General features: G+C 43.9%; 1 protein-coding gene across 1 annotated transcript in view; it reads right to left on the minus strand.

Moving 5' to 3' along the window:
- Nucleotides 1–11,211, minus strand: part of MYO7B (myosin VIIB) — a 51,097-nt gene that overhangs the window by 19,157 nt on the left and 20,729 nt on the right. The window contains exons 20-30 of the mRNA XM_009318994.1: nucleotides 10,042–10,126; nucleotides 8,787–9,005; nucleotides 8,045–8,142; nucleotides 7,269–7,449; nucleotides 6,345–6,554; nucleotides 5,258–5,425; nucleotides 4,900–4,980; nucleotides 4,215–4,342; nucleotides 2,480–2,606; nucleotides 1,237–1,356; nucleotides 195–368 (exon numbers count right to left, since the gene is read on the minus strand). Coding sequence (XP_009317269.1) covers nucleotides 195–368; nucleotides 1,237–1,356; nucleotides 2,480–2,606; nucleotides 4,215–4,342; nucleotides 4,900–4,980; nucleotides 5,258–5,425; nucleotides 6,345–6,554; nucleotides 7,269–7,449; nucleotides 8,045–8,142; nucleotides 8,787–9,005; nucleotides 10,042–10,126 — 1,591 coding nt within the window. The remainder of the gene's footprint in view (nucleotides 1–194; nucleotides 369–1,236; nucleotides 1,357–2,479; nucleotides 2,607–4,214; nucleotides 4,343–4,899; nucleotides 4,981–5,257; nucleotides 5,426–6,344; nucleotides 6,555–7,268; nucleotides 7,450–8,044; nucleotides 8,143–8,786; nucleotides 9,006–10,041; nucleotides 10,127–11,211) is intronic.

Raw genomic sequence — 11,211 nt, forward strand, 5'->3', positions numbered from 1 at the left:
CTAGCCAGCGGAAAGGCAGAATAGGATTATCAGTTCCCGAGATTCAGCTGGGATTAAAAACTGATTTGGTTTGAGCATAGGGCTGGGACGGGGGTGCTTCCAGAAGTCAGAGGGAGTCCTCAGTGAGGCTGGGTGGGCAGCAGCAACTTCACAGAAAGAGAAGGGAGCTTTCATTCTACTTTTCTACACTTTACCTTATCAAACACAGCAATGTAGAGTGAAAAACCAAACACATCCTTCAGTTTGGTTTTATCTGCTATGAACTGACAGATCTCTTTGGCAATGGAAGCAGAGTCTGCAGGAACAGTGATGCTTTGGCCGTTCATCAGAGTGACATTAAACATAATGGGTTTCTTCTGCTTTGTTGCCTGTAAGTCAGAGTCAAATGAGAGAAACAAATTATGGGCAAACCTTACTTTTCTGTGAAGAATGAAGAAGACATTTAGATTTAAGAGCTCCACACACTGTACACTCTAGTCAACAATCTTTAAGTGAATCTCCAACGCCCACACAGTTTCTTCAACGCATGGTGAGCCTTAAATATAAATTATATCCCTGGAGCAGCACTGGAATCAAGTTCCCTCCTCCCCACAGCTCAGGGGAGTTGATTATCACATAACAGTGTAGACTGATAGGCTTTTTGTGAGCCTTATTTGGCCTGATAACTTTTGGGTACAGCCTTACATGCATCAGTGGAGACATGGCCTGCAGCAAGCATTTTGCCCAGGAAGGTGTGTGTTAGGCAATAGGGTCACTGAGATTTAGGAAGGAATTGAACTGAGGTCTTCACTTAAGGTGGGGTATGTGTGCATGTGTCTGTGTGACTTCTAATTACTAGAGTGACTTTTAAAGGAAGGGGGAGGGCAATGTAGCCCTATCATACACACTTCTTCCATTTTAAAAGCATAAGCCCTGTTCAGTTCTTTCTACAAATGATGGTAAGAGCTTTCCTAAGGAGGTGGTTCTGGCCTGTGGCTCCTGAGTGGATGGAGGTATCTCCCTGCAAATCATGTGTTGCAGCTTTTAACTTACATCCTCCACTGGGTTTAGGTTAAGTGAATAGCCAGAAGAGGTGTATCTAAGAAGCTGTCCAGAATAAGGCAGTTGGTCTTCAATCCCCTTGTGCAATTGACTTCCATTGTTGGACTTAGGAAGATCTGTTAGCACAGGTTAGTAAATACAATCCAGCATAAAATGACACATATCAATATAAATGATGAAAAAGGGAGTTGCTACCTGAAGTTCCAGCCAGCTCGGAGGTTCAGTCCGTGCTCCGTTGACATAGGTACGTCTCAGACGTTCAGCACAATATGGTGCATAGCCTGTGGGCCCATGGTGGATGAAATTCAACAGGTACTATATGCAGAGAGCATAAGAAAGAGTTAGGAAATACTAACCCTCATGAAACACTAGAAACCTTCTGCAGCTGATAGACTAGATTAGAGTGATCAGTTAGCTTACAGTTCACCAGAAAGTGTTAAAGGTTAGGGCTGGGATTAGTGTTTTGGAAAAGGAGGTTTGAGACACCAAGTTTTCCCTCATTCTGCAAAGCTTTTAGACTAAAGAGGAAGGCTTGTGTCAGTCTATTCACCGTGTTTAACTGTACGATGAATATTAGACAGTGGAGACTTTATTCTTATGATTAGAGCACGGGTTAGTATTTCCAACTGAAGAGCCTGAAGTCTTGTGACATTCTGTATGAACCAAAGTGCTGGGAAGAGGGCTAATGGCAGGTTAGGGCTGCTGATTATGGTTACTTTTAGTTTTACTAAGTTCTCTGGCAATATCAATAGTTGAAGTCCACAATTAAGATTGGATGTTGGAAGAGAAGGACTGGATAAACTCAGCTTTTGGAGTCTGTATGACTCTGTTATCTTGGTTGACATGGTATAAGCATGGGCTTGTATTTACATATATATTGATGTCAAGTTGGAGCCACAGGTTGTGGTGGTTTTTTTCTTCTGTGATGAACTGGATTTATCATCCATTTAAATTTAGAAATTAATGTATTTAAGAAAATGACAAAAAAGCCCAGCTCTCTATTGCATTTTGTAGGGCTTGGAGATGTAGGGTAAGAACCAGTAAAATATGGGGAGTGATTTTAATACTGGACTCCTGACTATTTTTAATCACTAGGACTGTAACTGGAGACAGCTTTTAAGTGTTGGAAAGGCAGAACTGGAGAGGACAAAATTTGCCAAATTCTTTGCAGATTACAGATCTAAATGAGGGCTGCAATCAACAAGAGAACCTGATTTGTATGGCATGTAATGAAACAGAATTAAATGTGAGTACAGCAATCATTTATTTAAATTCCCAGATAGGCTTATGAGATGAGATAGTTTCTGCTAAAATCACAGCACTGGCTGCTATGGCAGTCAAACAGTTTATGTTGCTATTTGTATCAAAACATCAAAATACACAAGAAACCACATCAGCTAAAGCATTTAAGCTGCTGCAGGGAAGGTTAGTAATGTACCTTCACAAATGTGTCTGAAGGAGGAAAGCAACCAAGGCAAAGTGACAGGAGGATCCAGCCTCGAGCATAGCTGCTCCTGTTGCTGTTTTCAGTGAGTTGTTTGCAAATCTGGCAATAAATCTCATCCCTGTAATGAAACATGTGAAAGCAACAGATAATGATTCACTGTCTGAACTGTCTTTGGCTACGTTTCCACTGCAAGCTTGGCATGATTGTAGCATGATGAAGTAGACCTGAGCTAGGTTTAACCACATTAGCTAGGATACCACCTGTAATGTACCACAGGAAATAACTGTTTCATTGGCTTTGGCAGGAAAAGGCTCAAGGTGTACTTAGTGCCCTTTGCTACTCCTTGATACTCAAGCAGTTCAAGTGCAAATCCCATTCTGGATTACCTCCTGTGACAAGCAGGGGGGCTGTACAGGGATAACAATTGCTGGGTCATCCAGCTGTGAAATGGCATTGCTGTCCCTCCACATGTGAAACTTGCTCTAAGCTCTCTACAGTATGTGGCTTGTATCTCATGGCTCTTGTCTGTCTGCTCCTATGTGGATTTTGGGATAAGAATAGGGGGACACCCTGCTTAATTTTATATTTTTAGTAAACTTGGAGTGAGTCCTTGGACAGGAATGGAGGAAAGGGTGCTTCAGAGTGAGCTTCTGAAAATGCAAGTTGCCTGCAGCAAGGACATATGGGAAACAGATGCAAAAATCTGCATACAAACAAAACTGCTATTTAAAAATAGTCTTAAAATTTCTGTACTCTTGGAACACACATTTGGCAAGTCTGATGCGGGAGGACACAAGGTGGATGAGGTTTTTGTTCCCAGATAGGACATATGATGAAACACAGAATGAGGGAGTAGATACTCCTCAGTATCTACAGCCTGTGGCTGTTATGATACATTGATTGAAGGCAATTTTTGCCAGGTGAGGATCTGCTTCTGGGAACATCTTGACTGAAACAAAGCAACTATATAGAGAGGAATGCAGCCCACAACTGAGGTCAAGGCAGGGCCTGTGCCTATGGGCTTTGTTACAGAAAAGTGTTGCATAAGCTAAAATGAGCTAAAATGGAGGAGAGAATTCATGGGGTCAGGTCAGAACCAACCAGCTTCTGTCTCATCCTCACACCATGCTTAGCCTAAGGTCCGGCCTCATACCACTTGTAAGCAGGATTTCTTCTTCTAGTGGCTGATATATTCAGCAAGCCCGGCCTTCAACCATCTCTGATTTGGGGACATTGCTTGAGGTTTCAGAAACAGTCTATTGGGAAACTGAGGTTATAAACAACTCTCATACACCTAGTGTACATTAACTCCATACTTCTTATTGTGTCTTCTGAATGTTTCTTCTCCCTCACACTAGGGCTGTTTTCCACCTTCAGGTGTTATTGGATTACAGCCCTGAGCTCTGCCCCATTGCATATCTGTGGGGTATTCAGAAAGCCATATATGGAGGCAGCTGACCTAAACTATGAGATGAAGATACCAGAAAAGGTAGTAGGGGAGTCGTTCTCCGTCCCCTCTGATAAAGGTGACCCATCCTCCAAAGAGGTGTGTGGCCTACAGTCTCAGTTCTATGTGACTAGCTTGGGCTTTCAGTCAGGAATCCCCAGAGATAAATGCGAGACATTTCCAGCACTTGGAAAATGCCCTGGGACTGTGGAAAGGGAATGCTGGATTTCCTTGATGTAATGGGTGCCCAGTCCTAGAAAGGAAGAACAAATTTCCTACCTGATGGCAGGGCGCAGAATTGCATTGCCAATAATGAAGTGCACTTTTTCTAGGTTGGACATAGGTCTCTCAGAGATCGAACTGTCCTCTTGGAAGGCCTCTTCTCCACTTCTTAGCTGGTCTGTCACCTGAAAGAAACCAAGCAGAACCCCAGAGTGCTCTAGAAACCTCCTCTCTTACCAGGCAGCTCTCCCAGAAATGAGAGACATTCCTTCTCTACCTTTCTGGCTAAAACTCTTTCTGCTCAGTTAGGAACAGACCATATTTCCCCCTCTCTCAAGCAAACTCATAAAACGCAGTGTTACAGCACTATTACTGGCTAGGAGAACTTTCTTGTACTGTCCTGTACAGCCCTAAGCACATGGTGGTTCTCAGTCTGCTCAGGGCTTTGGGCAAACTGTTGTGTAATACCAACAGTTCTCAATAATAAATTGTTCCCTGTGTTCAGGGGTCACTCTTCAGCAGGCAGGGATCAAGTGAATCTGCCAGAGAATGAATGACAGCAGTACACATGGGGATAGTTTTAAAAGAACAGTGCACCAGGTATTCCATACATGGCTGTGCTGGCTTGGCAGTGGAACAGGTTCCCAGCTGGGAGGTTGCTGTCATATAACATCTGTCAGAAGGTGAAGACAGGGTTCCAGGCAAAAAGACTTAGGGGAAGCAATTTATTTCCACTTCTTACCTTCCCTGTCAACTTGGATGACCGTTTCAGCTTCAGGGAAGAGATCCCCTTGGAAATCTTGTTATCCTTTCTGCTTTCTCTCTACAACATACATTACCATTATAGGAAATTAGTTTAATGCATAGCAAGAATGATTCATTAAGGAAGGAAAGATGCTTACGTGGAGATGTTTTTGTTTTGTCCCCTCCTGCCAGAAGGAGCTGCAGTGTCCTTCCATGACTGACAGGGGCCCTTTTGCACTTCTGGCATTTCAAGTACAGTAGCATGAAAGGGTTCCTTTGCTTTTCTCACTCTTGGCAGAACAGCACAGAAACCAAGGAAAGCAAATGAAAATACAAACATATCCTGCTCCTCTCACCATATTTGGGCTGTCATTCCTGAACTGGACCTGGTTTTTCCTCCCAAGTGTGTCATATATCTGTGTCATCACGGAGCCGCTCCTGGTGGTGGCATTCTTGGCAAACATTGCTGGCTCTGGCAGGTCCCCCATGAACCTCAGGATGATAACCCACACGACTAGAGAAGCCTGTAGTGGCAGAAAGCACAGTCAGAAACTGCCAAGAGAACCAATGGCCTCATGCTGTTTCTTCCTGTTTAGATGAGAGCATTTTCTTCCTTTACCCAGTCCAAGCTGTTAAAATTCCCGTCTCCTCCTGTCATTTACACTGGGAGTTTACTTTCATGTCAGACAACATGAGAGCAACATTCACAACACTCTCATGTTAAAGGAAGAGGGTGCAGCTCTAGTGGGAATGTCAGATTTACTCTGTGATTGCTGAGCCCTCACCATTCCCTTTATTGGCACCTTGCGGGTGTGCTGTGGCTGGAGTGAGGCGGAGAAACCTTGGCTGAACTACACTCTGCATTTACCCACCTGGACAGACAAGCAGTGGAGTGAACTCTTCCAGGAGCCCTCATGCCCAGAACTAGAAAGCCAGGTAATAGCGAAGTTTTTGCAGCATGGGATCCTCCATTCTGCAAGGCTGCTTAGCATCAAGAAAAACTCCCCTCCTCAATCCCCCTGTGGTTCAACAGGAAAATTGGAGGCCTGGGCCTCCCCCTTCTGTCCTAACTCACAGACCAGCAACCCTAACAAGAGCAGAAAGATGGGTGAGCTCTGATGCTTCTTCTCTCCAGTCTGTTTTTGCCCCCAATGGGTATCTGGAGAAGTCAAAACAAGCCTCAGAGTTCCCTCTTTAGGCAGACTAAAGGTGACCAGAGATTTTGTGTTGGGCAGGTATCTGTGTGAAATGCCTGCCTGCAAAGTGCCAAAAAATGCTGATGGGAACTACTACTTTCATACAAGTGCTTAGGACTATCTGCTTGGCTCTAAAGTCTCTGGTTCCCAGGGCTGTGCCAGAGGCTGGGGGACCCAAGGATGAGGGGAGCTGTAGAAGCCAGGGCTGTGGAGGGAGCAGGTTCAACAACAACAAGGAGCAAGATACCAGGACATTGTCCTTGTCATCATGGTAGAGTAGTGGGTGCCGCAGCTGCCTCCGGATATGTGTATGTGTAGATGACCCCTGGAAATAAGTAGCTGCAAACTTTGGGAAGGTGTACTCTTCCAAGCCATCTGCTTCCTCTTCTAGCTCCACACTCATGGGAACCATGTCCAGGTCAACCTCATCCAGCTTGTTAGGCTTTGTTTCCAAGTCCTGTGCAGAACATGAGGAAGAAGCGTATTTTCTTTCCCTGTACTCTGATATTCTTATTTTACTTTTTTTTTTTTTTTGGCTTTCCAGCTAACCCCAAAGCCATTTTCAGCTGCTACCAACAGATCACTGGGACTCAGAGCTTGTCCTTCTGAGATGCATCCATTGCATATGACCTTCCTGTCTTGGTCTTCAGCAAGAACATTGTTGATGGAAAATCCAGGTGCTATCTCATTGCTCACAACCTGCATTAACCCAGACCATTCTACTCTGCCTACCTCTCCCTACCCGATTCCATCCTCCACAGCTGTCAGGACCAGTATATCTCAAATTTTGCTTTTAAGAACACAGGATAACCTGGGTCACGAACTTCCAGCTTGTTTCAGCCAGAAAATCACTGAGAGTGCTGTCAGCAGAACATGTGGTTGGTGCCAAAATGCAAAGAATGGCACTATTTGGTGAGGGTCTGCTGTGCCAAAGAAACAACTATGCAGTAGCTTTTGAAGACACATAGTCCCCAAACTGCATGTTATCAAAAACTTTTGGGAACTGACTCTGAAAGCAGATCCCAAAGACACTGTCTGGATGACTCATTCACTATCATTCCTTCACTGTACAGAAGTTCATTAAACAGAATTGACCTGATGGAATTCCAACAAAGTCAATGGATTTACATGAGGGATCAACATGACCCATTACCAGTCTGCAGCTCTGTACCTCAAAACCCAGAGGAGCCTGTCCTTCTTGGCCTCCAATCATAGAAGGTAAAAACCCAAAAATTTTGTCCACCATTTCTTGGTCGCTGATAACATCATGATTTGTTGGTTTATTGGCGACAGCATTCCTCCTTTGTCTTGCTTCTGCCTCCTCTCTCTCCGGGGTAGCCAGGTGTTCCTTTAAACATAGAAGCTGGTTAGGCATGACTGGAACATCATTCTGCTAGAATGAATGGGTGTGAGGATAAAACACTATTACAAAGGTGTTATGACAGTGTGGTCCAGCTCTGCTAGTGCAGTGTTGGATGTGAAGTCAAATGTTGCTTTTGCTAAGCAGTCACAAATACCTAGCACATGAGCAGCAGGGCCTTGCTCTTACAGCTGTCCTTATAGACTGTTGGCCTACTGGTAATGATGTGCAATTTTTCAAGAACTTTATCAACAAGAGGTAATACAGGAAAAACACAGAATTCCTAACAGCAGGGGAAAAAAAAAAGCCACATTATTTAAAATTTAAAAATGTTTTGTGTCAGGGAGCTGTAACAGCATTGTGCATATTTGGCTAACGTGCCAGCTCATACTGCAAACAGAAATGTGCATGTGTTTGCCTTGTCCCATTTCTAAAGCACTGTTACCAATAGGTTTACAACTATGTCCATTTTTTGTTAAAATATAGCAGTGTTCAGATCTTTGAGCAAGTCTGCAGGTGTGAGCTGGGCAAGTCATCTTGTCAGCCAAGGAACATAGCATTCAGCGTTCCTCTGCCAAAATATCTTTTCTAATCTCATAGCTTTTTCCCCTGCTTGCACTGGTCCAAGGACTTGGATGAGACATTTCTCTTCTTCCAAGCAGATATTCCTGGCTTCCAGCTTGCACTTGTTCTGTGGACAACAGGACCATTCTGTGACTGTTTCCACAACTGCTGAGCCGGCTCCCTTTTGCCATTAACAAGCTGTCCACACCAGGACTTTATCCCAACATGGACTCAGTTCTAGATCTGGCATTTTAGGGAACAGGCCACAGGCAGAAATCTGCAAACTGGCTTTGTCCTCTTTGTACAGCATTAATACAGAAAGGAAATCACAGAAAGGCCTCCCATATGCTATGGACCGCCAAGGTAGTAAGTACAGGATTTTCTCTGGCAGCGCATACCAAGACACACTGCATTAGGATTCCCTTCTGAATGGATCCGTAAGTGACACTATCAGGCCTTGCTGTAGAAATTGATCTTCCCCTGCAGGAGTGACTGATACACATGCACATCTTATCTTTTTCCCTCCCTTCTGTCAAAAACATTTCAGCTCTGTCAGTGAAGGTTTGATCCGTGATAATGAACACAGAAAGCAAACGTAAACAAGATTGTCTGCTTAAAACTCTGCTTTCATACTTGACAAGAGCTCAAAATAAAATATCCCAAAATAAATATCCACATCCAGTGCTATGGCAACACTTGCTGGTCATTAAATCTCTATCAGAACTTCATAGAAACAACATGTTCACAAGGTATCTGTGAGCATACCTCCCTCTTCATCCTCTGGTAGATTTGGCGAGCAAACATGCCCCTTGCATATGCCTGTATAACACATACCGCTTTCTTCTGCTCTGCTATCTTTTGACGCATTAGATAACCACGGCACATGGCTTGAAGCCTGACGATATGAGCCCGGGTAGCTTCATACTGTTTAGCAAGCTGCCGGCTCCGGTAGAGAGCCTGCAGGCGCCCGAAACCCAGCATAACCTGTAGGAGGTGGAGGAAAAGAAGTGATTATGGTTCAAAATCATTGAGACTGGGAGTAAGTTGGGATGAGTAGAAGATAACAAAATTCAGTAACTGGATAAAGACACTGGAAGGGACTAATGCGATAATACTGCCCTTTATGCTTTATTTTCTGCCAGTAATAGGCTTTTAAAACTAGATTATATAGAATTCTTTTGGGGACCTGTTCTAGGGAGTGGCTCCAGGAAGTGACAATGATAGCTTGGGATTTTGACAAGGGAAGGAAGAGAGCAGAAATGAAGCCAAGTGAATGGAAAAAAAAAAAAAGGCAGGTCCTTGGAGAGATGAGTATGACAACACCAAGAGAAGCAGCAGAGGAGGATGGGGCAGAGTGCAGGACAACAGCCTGACTCTTCAGGCAGGAATTGCATCATTGATGCAGAATAGAAAATATTTCTGACTGAAACTGGCAGTTTCTCCTCCTGCCCCTCGCAAATGGGATGTATGGGATATGTTAATAATAATCCCTGCCACACGAATACACAATATATGAGTGCCCCCAATATGGTGTAGCTTTCCTCACCCAGAAATCCCACCATCTATAGAAGATCAGCCAATATTTTTAATAATGTGAGATTGATATAATGATTTTTCTGGTAATTTTTTACAGCTTCCCAGTTTTCCTGTAACAGTTGCGGAAGACACTTTGCTCATAGCATGGTGGTGATGCACAAATGTTAGCCTTGGACTCCTGTCTAGAAGAAGTGTGGGATCACCCATATGCCAGGTCACCAGAGCCAGGCCTGCCAGAGGCTAGTTGGGTTACTATTTCACCAGAAAGCAGAAATGTCACAGGTTCAGCAAGACCTGAGAGGTCCCAGAGCCCTCCTTGGACTTTACACCCTGCCATCTTGCCTCTCCTCCCTTCAGTTGTGAATACCTTCATTCCTAATACTCCACTCAGTCTGGCAGGGCATAGTATATAAACATACACACATACACAATTTTATATATATATATATATATAAAAAAAATTATATATACACCTGCCTCTTACCATTCTGAAATCCTTCCGGCAGCAGTAGCCTCGCCAGGCTGACTGAATGGCTATAGCAGACTTCCTCTGTTTCAGAAACTGCTTCCTAAGCAGACAGACAGGTGAGGTGACAAGCAATAGGTTATTTCTGCTGCTTCTTATGATAATAGTAAAGAATAAGGTGGCATTTTTTTCCTTTTATGGGATGTCTACAGTCTGATCTCAGCCTTATCTGCTGTCTAGGAACACTAGAGCCAGGAAAGCTATTGCTAAACTAACTAGCTCAATTATTAGTAGACATCTTGCCAGGGCAAGTTTGAAGCTCAGTGAGGGCTGTTCTTCCTGCTTCTGAGTAGCCCAAGAAAAGTATTATGTTGCAGCAGAAAAATTAGTCTGGTCAGATACTTTTGTACCACATGCTTCAAAATTATCCTCACTCAAAGCGTTTTGCCTGCTTACATGTTCTCCATGCTGATGGAAAGGCCAGAATAGGCTGTTTTGCCTGACCTTTTCTGTCAATAAAGGCCTTAGGGGATTTCACCTAGGCTCAGCTCATTCTGCAAGTGAAGCAGCACCATGAATCAGTTGAGCTCACAGTGTTTTCCTATTTGCTTTGCTATCCATTTGCTAGTAGAAAGGATGAGATAGAAGTATTACTAAACACCTTGATACATCCGGGCTGACTTTGCCCTTAATGCTGCAAAAATACTCATAGCAACTGCAGACCAAATTCATTGCTGTGGTAGGAGAGCTCTGTAAGAACTAAAAAAGCCCTTGCACCAAGCCTGGATAAGTTAACTCCCCCATCTAATGACCACTTGCTCCCCACTGTCCTAACTGCCAGGACTAGGAGCCCATCTGAGAAAGATGAACTTCCCATGGTAAAAGCTGTCACACTGTGGCTGTCAGAAGTGGCACATAGCCCTGATGGTTTAAAAATAAAAGGGAGGTGAGGCTTTTAGGGAGAGGTGATACTCTGTTAGATGGCAGGCAGAGTTTGAAAAAAAGGGGGAAGTTTTTGGGCATTTGTGTCATGTTTTATAGTTCTTCCTTCTCTACTGTGAGGAATATTTCTAAACCAAACCAGGATTCAGTCCTATATCATGAGAAGGACTTGGGGGTACTGGTGGATGAAAAGCTGGACATGAGCCAGCAATGTGCGCTCGCAGCCCAGAATTCTATGATTCTATG

This window comes from Pygoscelis adeliae, unplaced genomic scaffold, assembly GCF_000699105.1.
Source record: "Pygoscelis adeliae isolate BGI_AS28 unplaced genomic scaffold, ASM69910v1 Scaffold30, whole genome shotgun sequence".
NCBI lineage: Eukaryota > Metazoa > Chordata > Aves > Sphenisciformes > Spheniscidae > Pygoscelis > Pygoscelis adeliae.